The 16,148-nt window shown below is 48.2% G+C and overlaps 1 protein-coding gene across 3 annotated transcripts in view; it reads left to right on the top strand.

Moving 5' to 3' along the window:
- The window catches only part of TNS4 (tensin 4), a 48,056-nt gene extending 32,115 nt beyond the window's left edge, over nucleotides 1-15,941 (top strand). For all 3 annotated transcript variants that reach the window (XM_029573290.1, XM_029573289.1, XM_029573291.1), the window contains 12 exons: nucleotides 1,712-2,383; nucleotides 5,228-5,588; nucleotides 5,918-6,384; nucleotides 7,865-7,951; nucleotides 8,500-8,616; nucleotides 8,946-9,038; nucleotides 9,560-9,637; nucleotides 9,762-9,833; nucleotides 11,291-11,459; nucleotides 14,226-14,294; nucleotides 14,721-14,747; nucleotides 15,039-15,941. In XM_029573290.1, the coding sequence (XP_029429150.1) occupies nucleotides 1,843-2,383; nucleotides 5,228-5,588; nucleotides 5,918-6,384; nucleotides 7,865-7,951; nucleotides 8,500-8,616; nucleotides 8,946-9,038; nucleotides 9,560-9,637; nucleotides 9,762-9,833; nucleotides 11,291-11,459; nucleotides 14,226-14,294; nucleotides 14,721-14,747; nucleotides 15,039-15,180 (2,223 nt within the window). In that variant the 5' untranslated portion in view covers nucleotides 1,712-1,842 and the 3' untranslated portion in view covers nucleotides 15,181-15,941. The remainder of the gene's footprint in view (nucleotides 1-1,711; nucleotides 2,384-5,227; nucleotides 5,589-5,917; nucleotides 6,385-7,864; nucleotides 7,952-8,499; nucleotides 8,617-8,945; nucleotides 9,039-9,559; nucleotides 9,638-9,761; nucleotides 9,834-11,290; nucleotides 11,460-14,225; nucleotides 14,295-14,720; nucleotides 14,748-15,038) is intronic.
- The last annotated feature ends 207 nt before the right edge of the window (nucleotides 15,942-16,148 follow it).

A 16,148-nucleotide genomic window follows, 5' to 3' on the forward strand; every position in this document is an offset into this window, starting at 1 on the left:
TTGCTCCTTCGTACTTCCTTCCAGTACAAGTTGAAGCCAGAGCTGGGATCTGGTGCCATGGCCCTTCATTCTCAACTGCCCACCTGAGGTTTCCCCCTCTGTTTTATATCCCGACTGGTCATGGCAGTGCCGGTCCTGGGTTGGGCACCAAGCACTAGGGCTGCTTCTGGAATCCTAAAACCATGGGCCCTGAATCTGACCACCAGGTCCAGCCTTCAGGAATGACTACGATCCTGCCCCTCACCTCTACAGTACTCCCACCCCCAGCCAACCCAGGCAGTGGCAAACCCAACTCGGTAGTTGACGGGGCTCCCTAGGCGAACCTTCAGCCTTGCGGATTCCCAGCCCAATTAACTTTCAGGCCCAACCCTGTCCCCCTGATAACTGAATTCAACAATCACGATGATCTCAAGACCACCCCTCCCAGAACAGGCCTGTAAAAGCACAGGTTGTAGGAAGGAGAATTTGCAAAAGCTATTTACATGGGTAAAAGGACTTCCCACCCTAAACGTGCTGATGGTTCAAAGGGAAGATGTGCTGGTACTCTCCCTCCGAGAACTGGTGGAAAGCCCATAGTTAAAGTACTCACGACTCTGAGCCAAAATCCACGCCCCATATTTTAAAATATTAAACTTTGTTTTGTATGTGTGCAAATCTGTTTCACAAATCAGGTCACAGTGTCTGAACGTGTCATGTGATTTTTTTTTGGGGGGGGGTAGTCTGAACCCCCCCCCCCCAAATAGATAAAATGTATACAGTAAAAGACATCTATACTGCATCAATGGCTGGCTGGCCTGAACTAGGTAGGATGTCTTCTCCCTACTACTCACCAAAGAGTTCACAGACTCCATCCATTACCAGGCACTTTGTGAAATAACACAAAACCCTGTAAAAAAAAAAAAAAAAAAAAAAAAGTCACTTGGCACTTTAATAGTAAATCTGCCATACCAAAACAGCACTAACTTCCAGAACTCAAACAGTAACAGCAATACAAATATTACACCGGGTCCAGGTACAGCACTACCATTCTTCCCAGCAGGGAAAGAAGTGAGCTGGTGCTTAGCGCAATGGGCTGTGAAACAGGGAACCACTTCATCCACTGACACTCCTTGTGACCTTGGGCAAGTCATTTTATCTCCAGAAGCCTCAGGTACCGACTTTGCTTGTAAACTCTCTGGGGCAGGCACTTATTCTACCTGCGTTCTAAAAATGCTGTAAGGCTACAAGGTGAATAATATATCAGAAGTCATTAACAGCTTGATAATATAAGGGTGTCTCAGGACTACATTTTAAATAAATCTAATAGCCAGTGCTAATAGTACAGTGCTCTCCTTATTGTTCCAGGTGAGATCTTGGCATTGGAAGGATGGGTTCTATTTGCGTGTCCTTTGAGCTGATACATGGACCCCAGTGACCCATCCTCAGTGGGTCACCGGGGTCCTTGTATCAGCTCCACAGAAGTGAAACGGTCAAAGTACGTTATCTGATTGTCTGGGGAAAGCATTCCCTCTGTTTTACAGATGAGTCTCCATGGTTGGAGTAACAGGGGCTTGGTGTCCTTTTAATTTTCTCTAGATTGACAGGATGCCAAAGAGAATCGGATTTCTGGATGTTGCCCTCTATTTAGATGGACTGAGGGGTGGGGGTGGTTATTAAACGATGCTGCTATGGTCCTATTTACTATCTTTCCTCTTGTTTTGCTGCACTCTAGGTTTCTTTTGTGTATAATTAGAAGACCTGGTGTCCATGTTCCCTTACTGAAAAGGCGTACGGAGAATCCAACCTTGGCCTGGCTGAAGACGACTACCACGGAAATATCTATTGCAAACCAGAGGCTACAAAATGTCTCAGACTATGCCAAACCACATTCTGCGAGTTGGGCAGACGATCTGTGTGGCATCCCCAGAAGAAAATGGCAACCTACGCCCAGCCGGGTGCCCTGGCAGTCTCTCCATATCTCCGAAGTGCTCTTACTTCTCCACAGAAAGATGGCATGACCAATCTGTGGTGAAGCAGCCTCACGGAGGACTTCACAGCCCATCTACCAACCCCACCTGTGCTTTCTCCCATTCTGGTCCAACATTCAGAGAGCTCGAAAGGACGACCCACAGTCAAGGGAATGGACAGCCCTGCTCTTCTATGCACAAGGTCAACCCCGCTTTTCAGCCAAAGAGAGAGGTGGACGGAGAGGCCCGGCGCGGCGGCCAGCCCATGTCGCCTACTCTAGACGTCTCCATAGAGAACTTGAACCAGCTAATTCTGGAACTCGATCCCACCTTCCAGCCCATTCCTGCCAGGCTGGACAGCATCAGGAAGAGCCTCACCCCAGCCATATCTCCTGGCTGGACTGCAACAACCGGAAACGCCGATGCAGGCTGTTCAGGTGAGAGAAAGCAAGAGTCAAGTGTGACCTGCCTAAGGTGATAGGCAGGTCCTCATCCCAGCTGGAGAAAGAGAGCTTTTCTCTAAAAAGGATCAGCATGAGGGCCTGTAAGAATAGCTTTTATTGCTTACCAGTGCCAGCTTATAAAGATTACAATGTAAGCAGCCCTAAAGAGCTGACAGCACTAATGTGTTGCATTTTGCTTTGTCCCGAGCATGGGGGGAATGGCTGTCTTGTTCCCTGTTTCTGTAAGTAGGACTTTTCCTGGCTGGCTCTGGACTACCTGCTGTGGCTAGCATTTCTCTAGCACTGCTAGATGTACCCAGTACTATGCAGATACACATTAGAGATGAGCCCTGACCTGTGCCACTGGACAGTCTGGTCTAGACTCACGGACAGGAGGCTGTCAGGAAGTGTATTTATTATAGGAAACAGGACTTAAAATGGTCAAGCTTCTGATCAGGGAGCGATAGGGCTTCTGCAACAACTGAAGTGATTATGAAGCAGGCTCGGTGCTGCTTCTTAGGGCTCCTTTTTGTCTTGGCTTAGGATCAGGGACAGCCAGAGTTTAAGATTTAAAAGCAGCCTGTTTCAGCTCACTGCAGCTCTGTGTGCTTGAATGGTTGGTTTACTAGAGGGCTTCACCAAAATAGCGATTTAGCAGTGGGGGGCGGGGGGAATCTGTGCAAACAGAGCACACCGACTTTGCTTTTTCAAATGCACATGTGCTATTTCCCGCCCCAAAAAGCACTACATGAAGTCCATGAGCCAGGTGTACCCGTGGGCAAGCTTCAAAGGGAAAGTACCTGTGAACTTTGCACCCCCCACCCCCTCCCCTTGGTCCCTTTTGTAATGATTCCTAGTCAGTAGCTGGCGTTTCAGCCCATACCTGTGATCCAGTGACTTGCTCGCACCTGGGGACACCAGTCCTCCCCCACTCATTAAAGTAGCTCAGCAAATGGGATGAGGATGCGTTGAGACGCTGGGCCAGCGGAAAGCAGCATTGTCAATTTCAGAACCCAGCTGAAAATGTAAGCTCTTGAGGGTAGGGACAAGAGAAGGTGGATTATTCTGTATCTAGCACTGCGTACACAGACGGCACCCTTGGTGAGCATCGTGCCTTTCTTGTCCAGCAAAGCTTCCTATGTAGGAATGTCTATATTGATTCAGATTTTAAAATCAGAAAGGGGCCGTCCTCGTTGGCGCCGGCTATGAACTGAGGGTCCTTCCTGTGGAGGACGCTTTGGTGCCTCTGGTGCGCACAGGCTGACCACGCTGCAAATGTCACTGCCGGGCACCTCGCTGTAATACAAACTGTCCTCTGAAAAGTAAGCGGGGGCTCCAGCAGGCTTACAGGACAGATTAACACTCCGGTCACTGCTAATGCTCATTTCTCGAGCACAGCAAGCTGCACAGACACACAGGAGAGGCAGTCCCTGCTTTCTGGAGTTTACAATCTGGTCGAGACACACGGATAAGACAAGTGAGAGTGATTGGGGACTAAAGGGAGTTCTGCTAAGCCTGCAAAGGGAAAAACTAATCCCATTTGTGCTAGGACTTGCCTGTCTTTTACTTCTTATGAAACCTGACGCCCGCAAGGCCCATTTGTTCCCAGTGAGAAAGGATGACTGCATTCTGGCAAACTTCATATTATTCATTGCCACGGAGCCCTGTAATCAGCAACCGCAGGTTACAGACAGCCAGGAGAGCCTCCCACATCCCTGCAGCACACTTCACAGGTGGCTGTGGTCCTTGTAGGGGGAGAGTCTGCGTCTCCCACACTGTATTTATTTATTTTAAATATTTATATAATCCTAGGTGAGTTACATAATCACATAAAACATGGCTGGGGGTCAAGAATCCAGCACAATGAGTCCTTGACTCTTCCTGTGCGCCTATGGAGATCATAAGCTCTCTGAGGTAGGGACCCTGTATCAATGAGCTCATCTCTTGTTACTTGTACAGCACTACCAGTGTTCTGAAAAGGTCAGGATTCATCACCACCTTTCTGATGCTTCATGTGTCCTGGGCCTTAAGGCAGCTGTACTGACCGGGACCCTCAAAGTGTGCTCCTTTCTCCAAGATTGCTCCTGTGAATTCTCTTTCATGCCAGAGGCAGAGCTGGGAAGAGCCTAAGCTGCACTATATCTGGGGTCTCCGTGCCATAACTGCAGCATATTGGTGGAGCAGCGAGTGGGGAGGATTTCCTGTTTGCAGTGCCAGTAAGCTGGCATCTTTCACCAGCTATTCATAACCTGCTATTACCAACTCCTTGGATTAGCAGGGCCCTGGTGGCAGAAGCCAGGAAACCTTAGTTCAGGTCGGGGATGAGCAGGCACCGACAGGTAAAGAGAGGGGTGCAATCATTGCATGCCTGCAGCGCTGGGCCTGACCCCAGGGCTTGCTCCAAAGCTGGGTGATTAAAAGATTATGCTCTCTGTTTGCAAAGAATTCAGTGGGGAAAAAATGCAGTACGGGCCTAAAATCTGCTGTTTGTCTTCTCTCTCCAGCCTCTTTGAGCTGAGGGCCTGTAGAGAGAAGCAGCCATGCTCTGGAAAGGTGGCGGGAATCTCGTCTCCCGCAGGCTTCCTCCTCCAGCATTCACAGATGCAAAAGCCGGCCTGATGAGGCAGGGCCATGTAGTGCTTCGAAGACGGCAGAAACTCTTCTTGCTTTTCAGTGTCTGCAGAAATGTGTCCTTCTCTTGTTTGGATGTGGCATCACCTGCCCCCGAGGGGGAGAGGTCTGAGCCTGTTCTGGTGCAGAAAAAAAATGTAAAGAGGTGTATAAAAGTGTGGTTTAATTCTAGATAACATCCATATCTAAATATTTTTTTTATTTTAGATATTAAATGTATAGACGTGCAGCCCAGCAGAGTCCGATGTCATGAGGCCATACAGCGCTGTGCAAGTCCTTCTGTCTCTGCCAGTGGGGACTGCATCCTGGTTCCTCGGGGCACCCAAAGGGAGAACTGCACCCCAAACGGCAGCGTCATCTTCTCCAGCAGCCCGAGCACAGGACGCCAGTGCTACCCGGCATCTGACAGCATGCCTATCCCTCCGCAGCAGCAGCCGCAGGACTGCATCACTCCGGGCTTTGAGGATACCTGGAGGCCTCAGTATGTCGCCCGGGCGCAGCACAGAGCCAGTGGCCTCTCTATGCTGTCAAACAGCCCGGGGTCTGACACCAGCTATTTCCTGGGCAGGTAAATAAGTTGTTCCGTGCTTTAAAATAGATCCCATTACATATTGTCTGTAGCTCGTTGACGAGTAACTTCAATAAGTGTACTACCCTGGCGTTCCACACTGGGCCCTGAGCACAGAATGCACAAGAGATGAAATGTTCATGATCCTATAGTGACAAGGCTGAATACTGCAAAGTTCAGCCTTCTATAGGACCATTTGCTAAGTTCTGCTCCCAGCCCACTAACCCCAGTTTCCTTGCTCCATTCTCACCCATTAATTTGTCTTGTGATCTAGACAGCAAGGTGGAAAGCAAGTGCTAAGTTATGTTCTCAATGCTTTGTCCTGACAGTGTGCATTCTCTAACCAACAATGACTCCGACAGTCACCAGCACGTGCTCATCTCCAGGTCTACCGGTAGCCTTTTTGGGTCAATAGGATCCTTTGCTAATCTGAACAGCCCGAGCATAACTTCCCCTACAATACCGAAGAACTATTTCAACGACCCGATCCCTGAAGCCTTCAGCCCTGGTCCATACCAAACGGCCACGGCCTACTCCAGCAAGAATCGGTCTGGCTCGCCACCTTATAAAGGGGAACACGCCAACAGCTGTCCGCCCTCCGTCACCAGTTCTACTGTGGACATCCCGATTCTGCTCGTCAACGGTTGCTTGGAACGTGGTGATCTTTCTCCCAACCCTTCCAAGAGCCATCGGACTTTCGGCCGGCGTCGGATCTCATCCAACTGCAACCCATTCTCTGAACCTGGGAATCTGAATAAAACCTTCTCGGATTCCTCCCTCTCCGCATCCTTGGATGGTAAGTCCTCCTTTTGGGCATTCCTTGCGAGATTTCTCCTGACTTAATGAGAGCCAGCACTTGCTGAAAGGAACAAGTGTTCATTCACCTGTGGAAATTGTTGTGGGAAGATGTGGTCAAGGCATCAAGCATAGCTGACTTTATTAGAGATTTAAACAAGTTCCTGGTAAGGGTGGCTCTTCCATTAGGTGAAGTAGGTGGTTGCCTAGGGTATCAACATTTTTGAGGGGGCCTCAAAATCCTCCAGGTGCCATCTATCCACTTTTAAGGCATGACATCACAAGAGAAAGAGTAATGGATGCTGGTTAAATGTGGATGGGGGAGTTGAGAGAGACTGGTGAGGGTAGGGTGGAGAGAGAGGATTCTGGGCAAATAAGGAGTGAGTAGAGAAAAGATGACGGGCACTGCATAAAGGGGGAAAGAGATTAGCGTGATGCTGGTGAGCTGAGCAGGGAGTGAAGGGGAGAAAGAGGTTACTGTGGAGTAGAAGAGAGATGTTGGACAGGGAAGCAGAGAAGGGATGCTGGGCACTAGGGAGGGGGGATGCAGGACTTGGCAGAGGGTGAGAGGCAGATAATGAATGGGGATGAGAGAAGGGGTTGCTGTTGGAGAGGTGCCCCTGATAGACAGATGTGTACAGGGGAGGGTGCAAGACTGGAGGTTTACCTAGGATGCTTAATACCTTTGCACCAGCCCGGATTCCTGGAAGAAAAGTCCATGAACAGTTAGTTATTAGCCAAGTAGATTTTGGGAGAACCACTGCTTATCCTTGGAAGTGAGTGACAAGGAATGGATCTACTCCTTGGGATCTCCCAGATAATTCCTAGTGATCTGGATCAGCCACTGTCCGAGACAAGTTGCTGGGCTCAGTGGACCCTTAGTCTGACCCAGCATGGCGCGTCTTATGTTCTTATCTTATGTCCTCTTATTTGCCTCTCTTACTGGTTCACGGTTTTGCTAGAGAAAAAAGAAATCAAACAAGGGACAGGGTATGCCAGGAATCTGTAAGACTAAAATTCTGAAAGGATTATGTTTATTGGAACTCCCTTCTGTTACAGGCCTTGGAACATAAGTTTGGCCATGCTGGGTCAGGTCAAAGGCCCAGGGTTGTTTCCAATCCAGGTCACAAGAACCTGGCAGGATCCCAAGTGGTAGATAGAGTCCATGTGGCTTAATCCAGGCATAAGCACTAGATTTCCCCAGGTCCACCTTTAATAATGGTTTATGGACTTGTCCTTCAGGAACCTGTCCAAACATTTTTTTTTTAATGCAGCTACACTAAAAGCTTTAATCACATCCTCCAACGAACTCCAGAGTTTAATGTGCTGAGTAAAAAAAATATTTCTCCTATTTGTCTTTAATGTATCAGCTAGTAACTTCATTGCTTGTCCCCTGGTTTTTACTCGTTGGAAATCCAAACTCAGCCTGTTATTTGGCAAGGTTCTCTCTGACACAGTTGTTTTGGCTGATTCTGTTACAGGTCCAGGCAGAGAAGGACAACCAACCATGAAGTTTGTCATGGACACCTCCAAGTATTGGTTCAAGCCAAGCATTACACGAGACCAAGGTAGAGAAAAGGTTTAACAGTAACTGTTTAGTGCTCTCGACTGCAGTACATGGCGGCTAATGGCAGGATCCATTCCTGCAAGAAGCCAGTTATGTTGCATTACAGTATTTGCAATAATGCAAACTGGCTAAAATATCTTGAGCATTTTTCATCACATGACAAAGTAACTAACTGACCTTTTGGTTCCAGATGTAGTCCAGAGAGGCTTAGAAACGCCTCTAGAACCCCATGATTTATTTGAACCCCTGGAGTTGACTCACTGCTTGTCTATAACACTGCAGTTGGTCAACCCTTAAAACGCCTTTCGCAGTCACCTGCACCATGGCTGTGTACAGGAGGGAGCCTTTGTCATGCTGGGCTCCAGCATAATTCTTTCTCCTAAATGATCCCTGTACCTGTGAGGATGCTTCCTCCTCCCAAATATTCTTCGGAAGAAGTGTGACATGTGCTGAATCTTCTGTCCTCATGCAAGCACAGGGTTTGCTCAAATGTCTTCTACACCTTAGCTCTCTTGGGTCATACTAACTCTGATCCTTGCTGTGTCACAGCCATTGACCTCCTGAAGAACAAGGAGCCCGGATCATTTGTCATCAGGGACAGCACCTCCTTCAGGGGCTCCTTTGGCTTAGCAATGAAGATCCAGGCTGCAGCTGGGACTAAGACAGGTACAGCAATCATTTCAGGTGTCAGGATGGCACCAGTGTCACAATCTCCCAATATATTCACTGTGGGCACACAGGTTATGGAGTCATTTGTTTTCATGTCGTGGAATTAGCAAAGGAGGAGAAAAGGTTGACTGACTGGGCAGATCAAAACCTTCTGACCTCTCAGTCAGAGGAAGCTTTGATCAGCGTGATAGCCGGCGATAGTTTGTAAACTGAGCTATGCAAGAGATGCCAGCTTGGCAACATGAGGCTGTATTACTGGGGAGGGATGGTAAACATGGACACCATGAGGCTGTATGGTCACACTGGTCTCCTTTTTTATTGAGAAGGTGACGACACTCTTAATCAGGTCCGGCACTTCCTCATTGAGTCGTCTGCGAAAGGCGTGCATCTGAAGGGAGCGGCCGAGGAGCCCTATTTTGGTAAGAGTTTGCTGCAGCTAACAGCTTGGATTAAGATCGCAATAAAACCTTTCTAGTACAAGTATACACGGACAGCGAATGAGATCTGTGGTGCCACCAGAAATGAAACCTTTCACTACAGCCGAGGAAGGGGCACAGTGAAGCTGAGTGGCTCGATCTGCCCCACCCAGCACAAGATGCCATGTCTTATACCATAAGAGGCATTACTTAAACTGTTAAAGTACAAAATATGTAAAAATGTTATATTTGGAGGAGCTTTGTGATACTAGCCTTTTATTTTTTTTTATAATTTAAAAGAAAAATTACAAAATCTGCCTCCTGCTCATCTCTACAGCATACACAGGCAAAGGGCCGGGACTATAACTGCTATAGGAAGTGCCCCGTTCCTCCTTCTTGACCTCTCATCTGTGTTGAGGTCTCACTACTTATAGATTTTGAAGTGCGCCGTGTTAGAGAGACCCCCTCCCCCCTCCAGGCTTCGACCTGCTGCTTCCTGCTCACCTGCCCCTTTTCTGTTGCAGGGAGTCTGTCAGCGCTGGTATACCAACATGCCATCATGCCGCTGTCCTTGCCCTGTAAGCTGTTCATACCAAAGACAGGTAGGTGACCCCGGAGTGAACGAAACTCCATTCTTTTTTTTGTTTTATTATTTATTTATTTTTAATTCTACATTTTTTTTAAATGTTGCTGTCCATACATTGAGCGATGTTTCCTCTGCTGCAGATTTTGTGGACGGAGAGGGGACCATGAGTTCGTCCCCGGAGCTGGCCGTGTCTCAGCTGACCAGAGCTGCAGGTGAGGACCGCCAGGCCATCTTTAATGAATGGGGGGTGGAGCCCACAGCTGCTCCTGAAGTGTTAGACTTTGCCTTCCTTTGAGGCTGATTATAATTAGCTGAGGGTTACAACTGTGCTGAAATTCAGCCCACACTTTAATGCACAATATAAAAAAACATGTTTAACTCCCAAAATAGTAAGCTAATGGTGAGCTAATGCATTGGGAGTTTAAAATGCACACAAACCAGAACGTGTGCAAAAGAAGAGGCTTAGTACACAGCAAAACCTGATTTATACACACAAAGCATATCTTGTGTGCAGAAAACATTACTTATGTGCGTAAAGCAAAAAATACCAACCCTGGAGCTCCAGCTTCTGCCGTAGACTGCATTAGCCCTGGATTCTTTATTCCACCTCAGACTAGGAGTTTAAATTTCCAGTGCTTAGAAACCAGGAAGACGCCAGCGCTCCTCTCTGGATTGGCAGGGGGAGTGGGGGTTAATAGCTAATGCCGTCCTTAGCAGGGGATTTTCGTGCTGGGTGCTAACTTAAACACATTTGCTATAAGCAAACCTCCTTGCTGCATAGGCAGTAAAGTTTGCACATAAAAAATGTGCCCCCAACTTTGAGTTAAACTGCTGAGTGCACGTTATTGCATCAGCTCCTCTGCGAGACCCTTAAGTCTCATTTCCCTTGCAGTCCGGGCCTCATGATCTGCCTTCCCCTCCCCTAGCCCAGGGCATCCTGAGTGCCTTCTATTCAGAAGTTGACAGGCAGTGTGGAAGGTCAGTGCTCCCCCCCCCCCCCCCCCATTAACGCACAATCTGTGGATACAATGCTGTGATGCCCTCATCCCAAAGAGCTTACAGTGTGGGTGCAGGAGAGGCTATGAGCCTTTCACACAGGGAGTCCAGCTTTGCCCCTCTGAGTCGGCTGCATGGATGTTTGCAGGGTGCAGTTCCAGACACTTTTTATATGGGGGAGGGGGCACAGTGAAATTCAAGCTAGCCAAATGCTTTTCCCTCCAACCAAGCAAAATGATCCAGCCAGACTGGGAGGGGGCAAGCTCCTTGTCTGAGGGGGAGGGAGGGCCTTTGCCGCCTGTACAACACCTTTTGATCCCACGTGGACGAGCGGTCACACAGCTGCCACACTGACCCCTGACCCACTCGGCCTGAGGTAAACGTCTCTGCCTGCACGAGGCCCAGAAAGAAGCTCTAGGCATCCCGCAGTGGCTGCCACTGCAGACGTGGAACCCACAGTCTGGTCAAATCACCGAGCACTGGCCTGGAGTGCCCACTGACCGGTGAGACGTATAATAAAAGGGTAAAGCCTCAGATGTATCCTGTCAGATTCTTAGCAGGTGCTGTCTGTCCATAATTAATCCACTTGTAACTTTTCTGGGGGGTTTTTTTTTGTTTTTTAAAATTTTTCTCTACCTGTAACTCACATGGGCCTCTGCTTTTGTTTTCCCAGCCTGCAACGTCCTGTACCTGAACTCTGTGAGCACAGAGACCCTGACAGGAGGCTCTGCGGTTCACAAAGCCGTCTCGACCACCTTTGAGTCAGAGGCCCTTCCCGTGCCCACCATCGTCCACTTCAAAGCCACGGAGCAAGGAATAACCCTGACGGATGTGCAGCGCAAGTAAGGAGATTCTTGACCCTCTTCTCTGCAAGACAGAACCCCTCTTATCTATAAGAGGCACCTATGTTGTCATGAAGGGACATGTGGGTTAAAACCCCATCCAAGCAGTTGTTTAGATTGGATTTATTTTAGCTGATCTGGGCCTGGTTTCACCCCTCCCCACTGCATTCTGGGATATGTAGTCCTGCATCATTTAATAGGAAAATCAGATCTGTTGTAGATCGATGCATGCCATGGGCCAGAGCCAGGACTGGATCACCCTGTTCTGAATCCCTTGGAGTCGGTAACCTTAGTTATGTATAAACTTTCAGGATGCAGGTCTGATCTGAGAGCTTTACACAGGGGTGGGGGTTTGATAGAGGCAAAGTCACCTGGACCGGATGGTATGCATCCTAGGGTACTAAAGGAACTCAAAAACGAAATTTCTGACCTATTAGTTAAAATTTGTAACCCATCATTAAAATCATCCATTGTACCTGAAGACTGGAGGGTGGCCAATGTAACCCCAATATTTAAAAAGGCTCCAGGGGCGATCCAGGTAACTACATTTGACTACTCTGAACAATTTTGTATCATCCGCAAATTTGATAACGTCATTCGTCGTATTCCTTTCCAGATCATTTATATATATATATTGAAAAGCACTGGTCCAAGTACAGATCCCTGAGGCACTCCACTGTTTACCCTCCACTGTGAGCCTGACTTCAGTGCCGGGAAAAATAGTGGAAACTATTCGCAAGATCAAAATCGTAGAGCATATAGAAAGACATGATTTAATGGAACAAGGTCAACATGGATTTACCCAAGGGAAGTTTTGCCTAACAAACCTGCTTCATTTTTTTGAAGGGGTTAATAAACTTGTGGATAAAGGTGAACCGGTAGATGTAGTGTATTTGTCAAACTCCTTCTAAAAATCCAAAGTCCCTCATGAGAGGCTTCTACGAAAACTAAAAAGTCATGGGATAGGAGGCGATGTCCTTTCGTGGATTACAAACTGGCTAAAAGACAGGAAACAGAGTAGGACTAAATGGTCAATTTTCACAGTGGAAAAGGGTAAACAGTGGAGTGCCTCAGGGATCTGTACTTGGACCAGTGCTTTTCAATATATATATAAATGATCTGGAAAGGAATATGACGAGTGACGTTATCAAATTTGCGGATGATACAAAATTGTTCAGAGTAGTTAAATCACAAGCAGACTGTGATACATTACAGGAGGACCTTGCAAGACTGGAAGATTGGGCATCCAAATGGCAGATGAAATTTAATGTGGACAAGTGCAAGGTGTTGCATATAGGGAAAAATAACCCTTGCTGTAGTTACACGATGTTAGGTTCCAGATTAGGAGCTACCACCCAAGAAAGAGATCTAGGCGTCATAGTAGATAATACATTGAAATCGTCGGCTCCGTGTGCTGCAGCAGTCAAAAAAGCAAACAGAATGTTAGGAATTATTAGGAAGGGAATGGTTAATAAAACGGAAAATGTCATAATGCCTCTATATCGCTCCATAGTGAGACCACACCTTGAATACTGTGTACAATTCTGGTCGCCGTATCTCAAAAAAAGATATAGTTGCAATGGAGAAGGTACAGAGAAGGGCAACCAAAATGATAAAGGGGATGGAACAGCTCCCCAATGAGGAAAGGCTGAAGAGGTTAGGGCTTTTCAGCTTGGAGAAGAGACGGCTGAGGGGGGGATATAATAGAGGTCTTTAAGATCATGAGAGGTCTTGAACGAGTTGATGTAACTCTGTTATTTACACTTTCGAATAATAGAAGGACTAGGGGGCATTCCATGAAGTTAGCAAGTAGCACATTTAAGACTAATCGGAGAAAATTCTTTTTCACTTAACGCACAATAAAGCTCCGGAATTTGTTGCCAGAGGATGTGGTTAGTGTAGCTGGGTTCAAAAAAGGTTTGGATAAGTTGTTGGAAGAGAAGTCCATTAACTGCTATTAATCAAGTTTACTTAGGGAATAGCCACTGCTATTAATTGCATCAGTAGCATGGGATCTTCTTGGTGTTTGGGTAATTGCCAGGTTCTTGTGGCCTGGTTTGGCCTCTGTTGGAAACAGGATGCTGGGCTTGATGGACCCTTGGTCTGACCCAGCATGGCATGTTCTTAGAGTATCACACAGCACCATTCCTGTGGGAGAGCCAGAGATGAGCTGAGTATCATTTATCACATGGAACAACAGCGGAGAATGGGCATAGGCGATTGGGGGGTGCTGAACTCAGTACAAATGACCCCTCCCTGGCAGGGTCAGTGCAAGTGAATTGGACACTTTAGGCGAACCTTCAGTCATGCACTCCCTCCTAGCACTGGTAACGACTCCAGCACAGTGTTCTTGTTTCAGCAGTATAAGATCTGGCACTGCGCCCTTCTATGCCTTGAAGATTTTTCCGCCCCTGAAATTTTGGCACCCTAGGCAACTACCTAGTTTGCCTGATGGAAGCACCGTCCCTGCTCCCTGGACACAGTGAAGGAGTTTGATCAATAGCCAGGTGCTCAAGCACCCAGTGCGCTGGCATCTATGGCACTGGGTATCCAAAGCAGGATGCCGCTTGCTTTATCCCACACGTATGAGCAGTCATGTTGCAAAGTGCCTCCGTGCGTGCTGCTGGAGTGACATCCCTGGGGGGAGTATTGAGTCCCACATGCATTGCCACATTATGTGAAGACAGATTATATTTACAATAAGAGGATGCTCTGCAGCATCTTGCAAGACCCTGTGTTCTGAACTTCTCTTTCCTCTCTTTCCAGGGTGTTTTTCAGGCGCCACTATCCTCTGACGACCCTCAGTTTCTGTGGCGTGGACCCTGAAAACAGAACGTAAGTCCTGGTAGCAGTGATGCAGTACAGCTGGGGCAGGTTGGGGAGTGAGAGGGGATGGTTGGGGAGTGAGAGGGGATGGTTGGGGCAGGTTGGGGAGTGAGAGGGGATGGCTGGGGTGCAGCATGGCTGGGGCAGGTTGGGGAGTGAGAGGGGCTGGTTGGGGAGTGAGAGGGGCTGGCTGCAGCAGGCATCCCATGCTCGCACCCTGAGCCCCGGGGCTGGGTGCTGGAGTTTCCAGTTGGCAGACTGGGTGGGCCAGGGGGGCTCTCAGTCTGCTGCTCATTTCTAGGTTAGTGTATGAGACCATTATCTGCTGCTGCTGCAGGCCTAGCATGGAAAGTCTTGTAGTTTTATTAACAAAAAATCCGTGGGCTGTTTTGCATTTGTGACGATGGTGTCTGTTTTTTTCTTTTTCTGAAACAGGTGGCAAAAGCATTGCCGTACCTCCAGGTGAGTCCCCGACACCCTCCTGCCATATACTACACAGCCTTGGGGAGGAGGTTGCCAGTGGCTTTCTTGAAATCTGAGTTCAAGCCCAGGAAGGCACATTGTGGAAGTGATTTTGGTGGGGCTGGCAGTCCCTGCTGGTCCAAGAGCAGCACTAAAGGGTTCAGCCTGAGTGTCTTCTTCCCTTGTGTCTCTCTCCCTACACACAATAAAGAATTAATTTAGGTTTTTCTAGCTCTGGCAACCTTTGGCACAGTTTAATTTTTCTTTTTTTTTTTGTTTTTCTTTTTAAAGGATCTTTGGATTTGTAGCCAAAAGCCCAACAGCTGGCACGGAGAACGTCTGCCACCTCTTTGCAGAGTACGATGTTGTCCAGCCTATCTCTCCTGTCATCAGCCTTGTTGGGAATCTGCTGCAGAGTTTAGAGAGGATTTAGCCTCCCTGGATGCGTCTCTGCAATATTTGCGCTGGTATTTCTTCTTGTCTCGCTTGCTGTGTTTTTTGGGCCTCTCTTTTCTGTTTTCTTGGGCACTTCAGACGGCGTTCCAAGAGCTGAAAATGTTTGTATAGCTTCCCCACCGTTCCCTGGAGCACAGCTTCTGGGCGAGCTTATGTATATATCTACCTGGTGGATGAGAGAAGTGCTGCAGGAGGCTATAGTGCTACAGCTGGGCCGAACGAGACAAGTGGGGCACCGCTGGTTAATCGGCAGCTTTCTAACGGCCACATGCACAAAGGACGTTCAGCTCCTGCCAGCTCTGGGAGGGGGGAGGGAGAGGCAGGCTTTCGGGCCCTGACCGTCCCTGTTGGTTGGCGCAGTTGCCTTGCGAGCGGCAGACCTGCTGAGAGCGGGGCGAGGGAGCCGCTCTGCTGCTGAAGGCGATGGGTTACGGAGCCATGCGGACCTTGCAGGGGACGTCTCTAAATCTGGCATTCATTAGCTTACCCTCTGCCAGGCACACATGAAGGGATGCAGGGCGGCTTGGGTCTCAGGCCTCCAGGAGTGACTGATGCAAGCCTTCTTTTTTTTTTTTTTTTTTCTAAATCAGACGCATTAAAGGGAATTTTGCTGGAAATGGACATTTAAGCTCTTCAGGAGATGTCTTTGCATGTCATGAGTTGTATTTTTTTCCATATACTAATACAAAGCTGTTGTTTTTTATTTCCATTGTGCCTTGCTGTGGTTCTTTTTTTCTTGCTTACGCCCCTCTCACCCCCCCCCCCCCTCCCTTTTGTTTGTTACACGATGACTATAGCTGCCCCAAGGGCCCCTGGAGTTTCCAGGATGTAGGTGGAGGCAGGTGCACATTCTGCAGCTGAGCCGCACCGCACAGAAAACAGAATAGCACTATCGGTGCTGCGCAAGACAGAGCACATGGGTTCCAAGGTCCCTTCCACCATGAG

This window comes from Rhinatrema bivittatum, chromosome 12 (assembly GCF_901001135.1).
Source record: "Rhinatrema bivittatum chromosome 12, aRhiBiv1.1, whole genome shotgun sequence".
Lineage (NCBI taxonomy): Eukaryota > Metazoa > Chordata > Amphibia > Gymnophiona > Rhinatrematidae > Rhinatrema > Rhinatrema bivittatum.